The sequence below is a fragment of the Chionomys nivalis genome, chromosome 23 (assembly GCF_950005125.1).
Source record: "Chionomys nivalis chromosome 23, mChiNiv1.1, whole genome shotgun sequence".
Taxonomy (NCBI): Eukaryota; Metazoa; Chordata; class Mammalia; order Rodentia; family Cricetidae; genus Chionomys; species Chionomys nivalis.
The window spans coordinates 10,992,845-11,006,792 of NC_080108.1; the positions used below are offsets into that span (position 1 = coordinate 10,992,845).

At 45.4% G+C, this 13,948-nt stretch overlaps 1 protein-coding gene across 1 annotated transcript in view; it reads left to right on the top strand.

The window, feature by feature from the left end:
- The window catches only part of Abhd17c (abhydrolase domain containing 17C, depalmitoylase), a 40,139-nt gene extending 35,407 nt beyond the window's left edge, over positions 1-4,732 (top strand). The window contains exon 3 of the mRNA XM_057756568.1: positions 3,321-4,732. Coding sequence (XP_057612551.1) covers positions 3,321-3,540 — 220 coding nt within the window. The 3' untranslated portion in view covers positions 3,541-4,732. The remainder of the gene's footprint in view (positions 1-3,320) is intronic.
- Positions 4,733-13,948: the final 9,216 nt, after the last annotated feature.

Genomic DNA, 13,948 nt, shown 5'->3' on the forward strand with positions numbered 1-13,948 from the left:
ATGTCCTGAAGGAACTTCCAGTTCAGTGTTGATTTGTTCAGAGGGACCTGTATTGCTCGATTACTGAAGAGCTACACACAAGAGATATAAATTAGCAATTAGCCCTGGTCTAGACCTTGAAATAAAAACAGGCACATGTATGAAATTTCTGTTTTTCAGTCAGAGCATGCGGATGAGGGGAAAGGTACATGCTCAGGTAGTCTCTGTGTGAAGAATAGAAAGGTGTTCCTGGGATGATGGAGAAAAACCACCTCCTTGTCCTGATCTTACACTTGCAGCCTGTCCCTGCAGACACGCCCTGCCCGGAAGAAGCATGAGACTCAGCCTGGCCAGCCCAGGCCCCTCCTGCAGGCTGACCTGACCCCTGCTGGTCTCTATTTCCCTTAATGGGAGAGAGATCCTCTGTAAATATAAGCTGTGAGCAAAGTGCTTTCGTTGCAAGTTCCTTCTTGGCTCTTGGTTTTGTTTTGTGTTATTTAAGTGATAATGTGAGATGTATTTTTAGTATTTGCCCCCTAGCTTTTTCCCACAGTCCATTGCAGAAGCTAGCCAGCTTGTATTACCCTATCCAGGAAAGGCTTCAGCAGGAGTAATGCATGGTCTCCAGACTTGGGCTGACCTATTAATTGCCAGCATTCTGTTCTTGCTGGAGAAGAAAACACAGCATTAGGTCGCATAAGGTTGTGTTCCACTGTCTCATTTCACAGGAAGAAATCTCTGTTAGCACCTTGGCTGACCCTCAGCTCTGTGTAGCTTGTACCAGACTTCATTGAAACCCTGCTTCCTGGGAATGGGACACTGTGCATTTCTGGTGGCGTGGCTGCGAATGCTAAGTAGGGCTAATGTGCCTCGCAAATGTGGCCTTATTTGTGCTGAATTGGTAATGAGGGGCAGTTTGTTTAATGACGGATTTTTTGCATGTTTGTGGAAAACAATTCCAGGAGTTACCCTGGCAACAAAATGATGAGTTTAGCCTATACCTTAAAATGCAGCAATTGAAACTAATTCCATTGTAACTAATTATATGTTATTAATTAATAATAAACCAGCAACAAATGCTATTTGCCTCATCCACCAGGCCCCCACCCCCAGTTGGCTTTCCCAGCAGCTTTAAGAAGTTGACCCGGTTACTGTATTCTTTACAGATCAGGTCAAGAGCAGTGATGTCACTGGTTTCGTAAGGTTAGAGACAAAGAGGCCCCTGCTCCTACTCAGCGCCCTAAATTATTGATGGAATATATTTCAAGCCATTAATGGCTGCACTGGCTTTCATCATCAATTGGATTTGGCAAACATTTTTTTTTAATATAGTATCCTTTGCTACCAAATGGCAGAATGTTTTCTTTCTGAAAGGGAAGACACTTTCACAGTCCCTTCCAGTGTCAGAAAGAGAGGATGATTCCTGGTTATACGTCAGTGTTGGTTATTCTCTGCCGGGGCTTTCAGCTTCAGATGCCCTCGGCAGTCCGAGATTTATGGGCATAGTCTTAGGCCTGCCGTAACTGATGAGTAAATAGCTTTTTTAATTGAGTATAATTGAAAGCTTATAAAGGAAGGCACTTTCAAATTCAGTCCAGGGGAGGAGTAGGTTTCAGGTAAGATTCTTGCTCTGTAGAGCTGCACATGGCCACAGAGGCTCTGGTCTTCGCAGACCCCATGGCTGCTGAGGTGTTTCTGTCTTTCTGTGGTGCCTTCAAGCAGTTGGCAGCTTCATGGGTTGTTCATAAAGACTGTGACAGTCACTAGTAGACCTTTGGAATGTATAACTGATGGAAGCCCTCTGTATTATCTCCTTGGCCTGGTGCCTGTTACTGTATAATCTCTCTGCGCTTCAGTCCCCTCCCTGATCAGCAGAAGGCAATTCCTCATGGGTCCTGTTTCCTAAGGATTAAATGACGGACTGTACAGAGTGTTCAGCTGTGATAAATGGTAGCTGTTGCTTTATCAGCGAGACTCCCACAGATAGACCCGTTTGTGTCTTTTTACAAGCCTGACCAGGATCAGCTGCAGAAAGGAGTCAGCAGTAAGCAGGTCTTGGGCCAAAGGACAAATGGAAAGATATGTTTATTCATGGCTTAATGGACCATTACCCCCGCTCACCAGAGCAGTCTCCCGGACACCGGGCACCCAGCCGGACAGATGCTGATGGTCCTTTCAGATCCTTGAGAATTTATCCTGTAAGACTGGATTTGGTTTTTATTAACAAAAGACAGTTGGAGTAAAATCTAAACACCATGTTAAGCTTTTGAGCTAAGTGGTGCTGTTTTTTATCAAAAAGATAGTCCCCTGTTTTTATGAAATGGGGATTCTTCAAAAAAAATTTTTTAAGATTATATGTATGAGTAATTTGCCTTCGTGTATGTGTACCACATGTGTGCCTGGTACCTGAAGAAGCCAGAAGAGGGCATCAGATCCCCTGGAACGAGTTGGGTGGGTGTGAGCCACCATGCAGATTCTGGAAGTTGAACCTGGATCCACCGTAAGAGCATCAAGTGCTCTAAACCACTGACCCATCTCTCCAGCCCAGAATTGCTTCTTTGTCTGTTCAAGACAGGGTCTCACCGTGTGACTCTGACTGTCCTGAACTCAATTATGTAGACCAGACTCGAGCTCACAGCGCTTCGCCTGCCTCTGCCTCCTGAGTGCTGGGATTAAAGGCATGCGCCACCACCACCCAGCCTGGATTTGCTTCTTCAAGAAGAGTTCTGAGAATTGGAGGACGTCCAGTCCCACTTTTCAGAGATAGATGCTCATTCAGACATATCAAGTGCTCGCCTATTTACATTTTAAAGTCTTCTCGAAACGTGAATATCTAAAGAAAAATTAGGTACTAGTCTAATGTTTGATAAAACCACTTTTTAAAAAGTAGTATGTGTAGTGTGGTATTCTTGACGGGTGTTGGAATAGGAAAGTGACTCTTGTGGAAAAACTAAGTGGGATCCAAATAAAGGCGGGAGATGTTAGCTACTGTGTATGTACCAAAGTTGGGGTTTTGATTTTGACAAATACCACATGGTAATGGCTGCTGTTAGCCAATAGAAAATGAGTTAGGAATTATGGGAAACTGTATATCTTCCTTTGCTATAAATCCTCAATGATTCCAAATTAAAATGTTAAGGAAAAAAATATTACTAGACTAGCAGTGGGGAAAGAAAACTGAGAAATTATAGTGTGTTGGTGTGAGTTCATCACCTGGGCCGGGGCACTACTCTTAGTCGTGAGGACACGGCCAGGCTCTGTACTGTCCAGCTGTGACAGGGCAGCACTTCCGTGAACATGACTAAACGGTTCTTGTCTCCCCTCCCACTTCTGTCTTGCAGCATTGACAAGATATCTAAAGTCACCTCTCCTGTATTGGTTATCCATGGTACTGAGGATGAGGTCATCGATTTCTCCCATGGCTTGGCGATGTATGAGCGCTGTCCTCGTGCTGTGGAGCCCTTGTGGGTTGAGGGGGCTGGGCACAATGACATAGAGCTCTATGCACAGTACCTAGAACGGCTAAAACAATTCATATCTCACGAGCTTCCCAACTCCTGAAGAGGACGGCCGACCTTACCTCATTACTGTGAAGCGAGGATCCTTGTTTGCACACACTTTGACTGGATTTAACAGTGATACCCAATAGCCACAGAGAAGGAAGGGCCCAGCCCTTGGGGTGTTGTCCTTAAAGAGCTAACAAAGTCTGTCTTTTGTACCTAATCACCACCTTCCATTAGGCTGAGCAGCTGGGGTCTCAGCTGCATGACCTAGCAGGAGCGGGAACAAGAGCTGACCGTGGGGACTATTTCCCAGCATCGTAGACTAAAGTGTGACCAAGTCTGTCTCCCTCGCTGTCACCTCTGATTCCCCAACCGGTGCAGGATCACCCTCTCACCCGGGTGCCAGTGTTTGACTGCAGCACTCTCCGCTCTGGTGCCGTGGGTGAGACCCATTTGTGAAGCTATGGTAGTGTAACTGGAAACCTGTCGTGAGACACCCTCCATTAGCTGTGTTAACACACCAGTCCTTCCCACACCCACGGACCATCGCCAACAGCTTCATCAGCTATAACCATAAAATACAACTGGAATATTCTTAAACAACAGGAAACTGGGGTTTTTTAAGTGTAAATTTATTACTAGCCAAGAGTTTTAATATTTTGACTGTCTGGTTGGTCTAATAAAGCCTGGCCGACTCTCCTTCTGTAAAGTCCTTCTCGTCGGCTTTTTTAAAGTCCTGTACATATTTGCAATGACATTGTGCACAGATTCCTAATGGGTAGTTTCCTTTAGTCAGGCTTCAAAAGATTGCAGATTCCTTGTTTGTATTGTAAATGATTGAATACATTTTGTTAATATGTTTTTATTCCTATGTTTTGCTATTAAAATTTTTATAACATTTCCAAGACAAAAATTCCAAGTTTCTGCTTTGAAGAATTTAGGTAATTAAAATTTCCCTAAGCTGATTTCTTAGTTTAGGAGTTACTTGGGTTTTGACACTGGAGTCGTGCCAGGTGAACATCAGAAATGAGATGCTTAAGATTGCTACACTACTTGTATTGATTGGGGATTGGGTTTGGGGTTGTTTGTTCTTATTTTAGTTCTTTTCCTTTTTTCAAATTTAAAAGCCTTAAATGTACTGTAAGCCTCAGATCGTTGTACAACTGGATTGCGTTGGTTGCCAGTTTGTGTGCTGTTGCCTGAATGTGGCACGGTGGTTGGTAATGGAATAAAGGACGCATGGATCAGAACACGTGGGCTTATGTGCTTCTTTCTTCATCTCGCATCAGTCATCTCAAGAGGGGATCCTTGGGGCATCGCTGTAGGTAAGACACCTGAGGTACTCGCATAGGCCAAAACACAAAGCCGCAGTAAACAGAAGGCCCCTAAGAGGGACATGCAGTGGGCACTTCGTATAAATGCACAAAACTGAGAGAAGTCTCCTCACCACACAACTGGCAGGGACAAAATGCCTGTTTCTCTGGGAAGGGTGAGTCGTGGGGATGCCGTGGGGTCTCTTCAGCCTGTGAGCACCAGAGGAAGGGTGCCAGCTTTCAGCTCTTAGCAGCCTTTCCCAGCCATGTTTAAGAGGATGTGGTGGCTCCTTGACACGGCACATGGCTCTAGTCCCAGCTCTTGCGGAAGGTGAAGGATATGGGTGTGCATGCTTGAGCAGGCTGTGTTTTGCTCTTAAATCACAGCTGGCTAATTCGGGAGCCTTGGGCAGGGCTGTTCCCCTGAGAGTGAGTGCATTAACAAGGCTTCCAGGGTAGGCCCAGAAGTCCAGAGCACCAGAAGGGGAGAAAATTCCCAGAGGCCTGTTGAGAGGAAGTTAACCTGGAGTTCTAAACACCTGACTTCTCATCCTGTTTGTTGGGGGTGCTTACATCTTTGTTATTTTTACTTCGTTTTTTTACCTCCTAAACAATTGAATGAGATTACTTTCAACAGTTGTTATTAATACTAGGAAACTACCCCGTGGGCAGATAGAAACTGAGAGGCCGGTTCCTTCATTGCTGCTTCATAGTCATTCAAAGCAGCTCGTCATGATGTAGAAACAGCATCCTTTTGAGCGGGGCTGGTGAAGTAATGGAATCCCACAGGGGTCTTGAATCCTGACTGCAGGTTTCTTCCTGAGCTGTGCTCACCCCTCAATGACGGATGCCCACCAGATTTGCTCTGGAACAGAAGCTTCTGTCTGGGAGACTTAAATTGCCTTCCTCTCTAGGAAACAAGAAATCAAGGATGTATGAAAAAGCCCCTTCATAGGCTGGAGATTGAGTGGGTTATTTCTAATATATGAATTGGTGCTTTCCACTAACGAAAACTCAAATATTAAGAGACAGGCATAGAAATCACACTCAGGGTAAGGTACTGTGATCACGTTCTTCACTTTCGTTCTGATGGTTGTTATCCCTGAAATCAAGAAGTCACTTTTCTATTGCTGTGAAGACACAGAACGAACGAGGGAAACTTAGAAAAGCATTCATTGGGAGATTACAGTTTGAGAGGGTGAGTCCGTGAGCATCATAGTGGGGAGCAGGGCAGCAGGCAGGCCTGGTACTGTAGCTGAGGCTGAAAGCTTACATCTCAGTAGCAGCCAGGAAGCAAAGAGAGGGATTTAACTGAGCCTGCTGTGGGCCTCTGAAACCTCAAATCCAGTGACACATCCTCCAAAACTCTCTCCTAATTCTTCCCAAACAGTTCTACCAACTGGGGTCCAAGTATCCAAACAGACAGCTGCGCCTGTGGGTACCGTCACCATCCAAATCACCAGCCGGTGAAAAAGATTTTGGATGGATGGGGTTTTTGTCACATTCTTTGTAAACGTGGAGAATCGGGTGGTTATTGTTTCTGAAAAAGTATCCTCTCAAAACCATGCTTACAACAGTTCAGATTGTGAGAACTGTTTGAAGCTTGGAAGGGCAAATGAATTGTCAAGATAACTCCTTTGGGGTACGGCTCCCTGACTCTTGGGAGTTCAGTGGGGAATGTGGGGTACACAGACCTCAGAGCCATCAGGAAAGGAACCACAGATGTGTACTGTTTCTGAGAACGAAGCCAGAGCATCAGGTCCAGTTGGAAGCCGTACATGCCTTCCCTCTAGCGTTCCCCTTCGTCTAGGCTACTGGCGAATCTGTTTCTGAGGACCAAGTCTCAGAGACAACCCTGGAACAGCTTTTCTAGTCCGTAACAGGATGCAAAGCCTCACAGCAGAGACACCCAGTCGAGACACAGCTTCCTGAAGAAAACGGGCTGAAAGCACTGGAAGGACGGGTAAAAGTGTAAAACTGTCTCCAAAAACACGCAAGGCTCAGGCAATTATAAAGTCTTTCCTACTGTTAAGAGGCTCAGTGAATTCCATCATCTGTAGACGATTAAAGGTACATTCATGCAGATGCACACTGATACACACCTAGACCAGAGTAGCGCTCACATGCAGATGCAGATATGTGGAGCGAATGTTCCACAGATGTTCAGAACAGGACAGATGTTCTGGCACGGTAACAGCATGAATGATCAAGCTGGGCTTATTCTGATTACGCAAACAAAATGCACAAACATGTTAATAGGTAAGGCATAATCTCCGTAATTAAAAACCAAACCCCACAGTAGTGGTTTTGTTTCAGTGCTGGGGATCCAGCATGGGGCCTTGAGCATTCTAGGCAAATGCTCTACCCCTGGCCTACATCCTAGCCCAGCAATAATGACTTGACGTTTGCTTCTGACTTGAAATTCTAGTGAAATCAGTACAGAAGGATAATGCCTTTTTTTTTTTTTTTTTTTTTTTTGATAGGTCTCGCCCTGCAGCGCAGGCTAATCTTTAATCAGTTCCACCTCCCTCCACCCTCTGGGTCTCAGCTGGGATTGCAGATGTGCCGTCATGCCTGCTAAGCTTGCTTTTTAATTCATTTAAAAAAAATTTAACATTGATTATATTCAAGTTCTTTGCTCTGTAGTCAAGGATTGGTGTTGCTATCCACACTATATTATGATGCCAAGAATTCCAACCATGTGATAAGCCAGGAAGGGAGAGAGATTGCAACAAACTTAAGAGGCAATTGCACAAAGATGTAAGATTCCAAGACTGACTTAGGGTTTCTGTTACTGTGGGAAAACTCCTTGGACAAAAGTGACTTGGGGTGGAAGGAGTTTATTAATTTTGGGTGATACTAATTTTTGAGGAGAACTAAGCCAGGAACCCGGGAGTGCTCCTTACTGGCTTGCTCTCCACGGCTTGTACAACCTGCTTTCTTACAGAGCCCAGGATCACCAGGGATGGCCCCGCCCACAGTGGGCTGGTCTCTCTCACATTCAGTAATCATGCCCACAGCTTGTCTGCAGACCAATCTTACAGACGCTTCCCGCCCATGTCTGGATTTGTGTCAAGCTGACAAAAACCAACCAGCATAGGAGACAACTAAAAATGGGCAAAAAAAAAAAAAAAAATCAGTTGTCACCAAATTTATCAATATAGTGAGAAAATATACCTGAGGTTTTGTTTTAAGAAACCAAGTCACACCACATGCACACACACACACACACAAAAAAAAAAAAAAAAAAAAACACTAATATTTGCAGATTTTGAGGATTGTATAAAAGTCATGGAGGGGTTGAGGAGCCTGGATCTACTCTGTGGGCTCAGTGAGCCCAGGTTTGTCAGGGCTCTGTATAGGAAAGAAAGACTGTCTGGTGGTAAAAGAGTTGAGTGAAGAAGGCCCAGTGAGCATTGGACAGTTGAAAGTTCTGCGTGCAGCAGCCTGGCTCAGAATTCTTACACCTTAGTGAGCCTATAACCCTAAATGAATCCCTTCCGTCTCTGTGAGTGATAGTTATAGCAGCCACAGTCAAGAAAGGATGGAATGAAATTCTGTAAGTAGAAATAAATGCCCGGAGGGAAGAAATGGATGCATGCGCCCACTTTAAATAGAGGTACAGAGACTGGGTTAGGACATAACAAAACAAGAAACACTAAAAACTGCACACTGAATTCATTCATCTGCCTGAGCCCTTGCTGCCCAATTATTGCTCTCCTGCTGAAGGGCTTCCCAGCTGCCTGGTTCCAGCGTGTTCACACCTGACCCTATCTGGTACTGTCTGAATGTGTTTGGGGGTGGCCCCAGCTTGCAGACCTATATAGACAGTCAGCTGCCTGAATCTCTCCCTGTCTAGGTCGTTGACTTAGCACTTCCCGAGATGGGCATGGTCCAGGCTGGACCTGGCTGTATATAGTCAACCTTGGCTCAGATGCTATTTAAGATATACTGGCTTTGAGCCTTTGACTCACCTAATTTTTCTCTTTTCTTAAGAAAAAAGAAGAAAGAAACATAATCTTTATGGGCTGTAGAGATGTCTCAGTGGTTAAGAGCACTTGCTGCTCTTCCGGAAGACCCAGGTTTGATTCCTAGCACCCCACGTGGCCGCTCACTACTGTCTGGAAATCCAGTCCCAGAAATTCTGATTTCCTCTTCCAGCCTCTGAGCATTAGGAATGCAGGCAAAATACCCATACACATAAAATACTAAAAATTAAACCAATTCCCAAATATTTACATTCATATTCCTACTATTGAATTAAGAAGTAAATATCGCCAAGACCTTAGAAAACCATTTTGTTAGACCTCATTTTTCTCCTAGTCACAGACTCTCTTCCCCACGTTCTAGAGCGAACGCCGTCATGCATCCCCCTTTGTGCCTGCTCGCGTTCCTGTGTAGTCAGAACGTGAACATGTGGGAAATAACATGACAAATTCAAGAGATGATTGAAAACAAGGCAGTTTTTAACATGACATTTTGCAGTAGGGTGTCGGCGTAGAGGATTTGCCACAAGGCGGTGGTTTTTGAAGTCTCCTGGTTGGAAGAAACTGTCCTCTTCTCCAGGAGGCTGGGACTTGCGCTCTCTCCCCAAGTGGACCATCTCATTGGTTAGGACCCAAATCCTTGTTGAATGAATAATTTGGAATTTGAGCCTGCTCCCTTTTTCTCATTGTGGGCTCCGTCACACTGCAGACAACCTGTAGTTCTCAGCTCGGAGTTCTGAGATAAAGCTGCCACCAGCTGCCACCCAGAGATGAGGGCCCAGCGCCTCCTTCTCCTCTGTAACCCCATGAGCTCTGAGCACACATCTAAAAGTAGAGTAGCACGATCTAGTTCTTACAGGCATGTGCATGTTGGGATGTGCCTAGGCACACACACGTGTGTAAGAAGGGTGTATAAGAAATGTTCCTCATGGGCTCAAGTTTGACTCTGCTTCCAGTTGATAACACTACCCTGGGAGCTTATGGCCCTTTAGGAGGTGGAGCCGAGATGGAGGTAGTAGATTTCTGGGAACAGTCCCCCCCCACCCCGCCATGATGTCTTTCTCTAAGTAGACAGATCCAGATAGCTAAGAATTGATGTCACTGAAACCACTGACCAAACTGGTGACCAAGTCTTCAGCACATGGGCCTTGGGGATACAGCCTAGATCCAGACTGTACCCCCTGTTAATTTGTGTGGCTGTACCACATAGGTATTTATTCTTCTCATGTCTATGAGTATATTCCAGTTCATGCCGTGGACGGTCAGTGGGCATTTAAGTTGACCTCCAGGTTTTTCTTACTAAAGATGGTTTTGCACACCTCATGATTTAAAAGACTTCTTCCTGAAGGGCCTTCATCTTCCGAATGTGTTGAAATCATTTAAATATGTTGATGCCTGAATCCCCAGATTCTGATTTAATTGCTCTGGGCATCTGGACTTTAAAGTCAAATACCTCTAGATTCTCAGATGGACATCTGAAAGTCAGAAAGCTGACCTGGAAAGTCTTCTTGGTCTCCATGTGCCCTCTTCTCGTGCAGACTCTGACTCATGCATCCGTGATGGTTTAAGGTTGCAGGTTTCATAGACTCTTGCAGACTGAATTGGTCCACTGCCCACCCAGTGTGGAGTACAACGGAGTCTTAGGGACTGCCTTCAGCTCCCCTAGAGCCATGCCAAGTCATTCTTGAAAGTCAGGGCACAGTGTTTTCTCATCCCCACAGCGGGTTAGAGTTCTAGTCTTCCACAATTGATGTGTCTTGTGCAGTTTTGTCTAAATATGTAATATTATGTCCCTGATCACTCAAGAGATAAGTTTTCAAAACCACACAGGATGTTCAAGAGCTCTCTATTGTGAAATGTCTGCCCGTGGCCCTAGCCTACTCACTGGATACATTTCTGTACTTTCTTTTTTTCATAGTCATAATCTTCACAAATTCTAGTACTCCTTTGTTTAATCTTTTGCTCACTCAGTTGCTCTTTGCCAAGCCCATTGCCTCAGTGGTGTCCCCATGGGCACGCTACGCTAGTCTTTGGTTAGGAAGGAGCCTTGTGAGATGTAGTTGGAACTCTGCTATGCCCCCAGGTTCTAGCAGCTTAAGAAAAATTGAGGCAAAACATAGATCGAGGAGACCAGGTGGTGCTCATTCTCTATGCTCTTGCTGTCACCGTAGAGGCGACTTCTGTTCCAGTGTAAACCTCAGGCTTTTTCTTAGACAGAAAATCATTTGACACATAAAGAAAGTATAAGGACTATGTAACGCAGTCTTTTTAAAAATATTTTATTTTGTGTGCGTGGGTGTTTTGCCTGTATGCTTGTGCACCGTGTACATGCATTACCTGCCAGAGGCCAGAAGGGGACATCAGATCCCATGGAGCTAGACTTACCGGTGGTTTCTAAGAGCGAGACTGCCATGTGGGTGCTGGGAATCAAACCCGGGTCCTCTGGGAGAGCAGCCTGTGTTCTTAACCACGAAGCCCTCTCTCCAGCAGTATACCATCTCCTTACCAAACCCCAGGGTAGTTGATGGACCAGACTCAGCACTTTGCCTCTCAGAGAATCCATTACGACACGCTGGCTCCGGAACTTCAGCCATGAGCAATGTGCGCACTCTCTTGGAGCTTACGTTCTGATAGAAAAGTGACAGTAAACACTGAGAAACCACCAGACTCCAAGTGTGATATGCGCTGTCAACAGAGCTCTGAGATGGGGAAAGGCACCACATCTTTTGGCCCTAGAGAGGTAGAGCAGTGATTTGATGTGCCTGTGTGGAGTTCGTCACCCGGGTTAGCATTCCTGTCCCAGCTGTGTGTCACAGGGATACTCTTAACCTCTCTGCGCTGCTTGTCCTTCCTTTGGTAAATAAGGATGAGTTGGTCCTACCTTGTTCGATTCAGGTGAGGCTTCCACGGGGCCAGAACATGCTGCTGTACTCTGAACCCCAACCAGCAACACCTGGAGAAACAGAGCGCTCATTCTCCACTGAAACGGTGAGAGGAAGATGTTAGCAATGTGTGGGAAAACGGCTCTACCTGCCCCACAGGTTTGGAATCTTTACTCACACACAGTGGTGGCTTCTACGCTTAGTAGGGCTGCCTGGTTTTTGTTGTTGTTGTTTGTTTTTAAATTTTTGTTTCTTAAGTGAGAATTTTCTTTGCAAAAAATTGTTTCACCTTTAAAACCACAGGGAGTGGTTTTTACTTCTCTTGTAAGCGTTGGCCCCACAGGCTAACGGCTGTGCCAGGTTCCCTTTTAAAGACCAAGTGTTCTCACAGCAAAAATCCAAGGTCCTGGAGTCACCCAGGATGCTCCTGAGAATAAGGGCTGCCCAGCCTTTACTGTTTAAATGGGAACTCTAGTCTCTACCCCACCACTTACACATATGCACATGCGCTCACACATGGACATGAATTCACACACATGCACACACACGTTTACACACTCACGTACACACGCATGCATGCGCACACACACACCATCTACCACTTATTCTGTAAACTTTCTTCATGCTCACATGACATCAGCTATTGCTTTACCTTCTGACTCACTCTGAAGAGTTCAAGAGTCAGATCTCAGATTGTGAGCCAGAGTTCCCAGGAGAAAAGCTATGTCCATGTTAAATATTCTCAAGGCTGATTGCGAGAACCTTGCAATTGTGAAGAGTTGGAATATTGCAGATCCAGAGCCAAAATTATTTTGGACTATTTTTAGCTCCTGTAATAGTCATTCATTGCCCATCATAGTTTCTGACCAAACATTCTTATAATAATCAGGTGAATTTTTGGGGGTCTGTATTAACGTAGGGGACCACTGCATCACATCAATCTGAAGGCTAAGGGGGTCATCAGACAGCATCTGGTACCTGTGGCAGAGATTTGCCCACTTGGCTATAACCCACCTCTTGGATGGTCCTGCCATGGCATTTGAAAAATATCTCGATCACGGTTATTATCTCTAACTATAAAACTTCATCATACTGTTTGCACATTGGAGCATGACATGGATGCAACCCCATTCCAAAATCCTGGGCCACAGTCACTTGTATTTGGCTCAAGAACAAACTGCTTCGTATTCGCTTTGATGCGAGTGTTGGATTCTGCATCATATCAACCTCCTCAAGCAGAGACACCCACCTAGGCGAGTCCTTGGAAGTGCCTGGTCTGTGGATTCCCTAATTGAGATGGGCCACAGTTCCACAGGGGGAAGTGGAGGGAGAGAGGAGGGAGGGAAGGAGTTACTGCGGTGTCCTAGGGCCCACTTCTCCGACCACAGTCTATAGGTGGAGGAGCAATCACACTTCACCTGTCTCTGTCACCGTGGGCAGAGAGCTCAGCTTTGCCACCGTGGAGGCCCAGAAGCCCTGCAAGCTTCACCTGGAATATTCAGGTACAACTGGGTCCTTGACAGCTGCCAGGAAAGAACTTTAGGCAGAACCAGAGTGAAGTGAAGCCAGTGATTTTATCAACTAGGAGAAAGGACAGCCCTCTTTAAAAGAGTCCAGTGCTGGTGTTGAGAAGAACCCACGTAAGCGCTTTAGAAACTGCCCTGTCAGTGACCTGGGGCTTTTGCAGGTTCATTGCTCAAAGGAGGTAATATGTAACTAACAAAGGATGAGGGAGAAAAAGAATATGTTGATTTGTTTATTCTATCACAAGAAGGGTTTAAACTATTATTTTATTGTTGGGGAATATTATTTTCAGGTGCGTGACTTTTGTTTATGCTGCATTTGATAACTGCGAAGCTGTGATTCTTTTTGCCTGTCTAAAACACCTGATGGTCCTAATAAAGAGCTGAACGGCCAATAGCGAGGCAGGAGCAAGGATGGGCGGAGCTGGCAGACAGAGAGGATAAATAGGAGAAACAAAGACGAGGAGGACGTCAGGGGGCAGCCACTCGCTTCACATCACGCCATGGGGAAAGAAGTAAAGAAAGGCATATAGAAATAGAGAAAGATAAAAGCTCAGCGGCAAAAGGTAGTCAGATAAGAAAAGCCGGCAGGAAATAAGCCAAGCCAACGCCAGACATTCATAACTAAGAATAAGCCTCTGTGTGATTTATTTGGGGTGTGATTAAGTAAAACATCACAGCAATTTTATTTATTGTGTGAGGGTTGGGTATGGAGGTCAGGACAGCTTGCAGGAGCTGGTCCTCTCCTTCCACCCTGTCCGT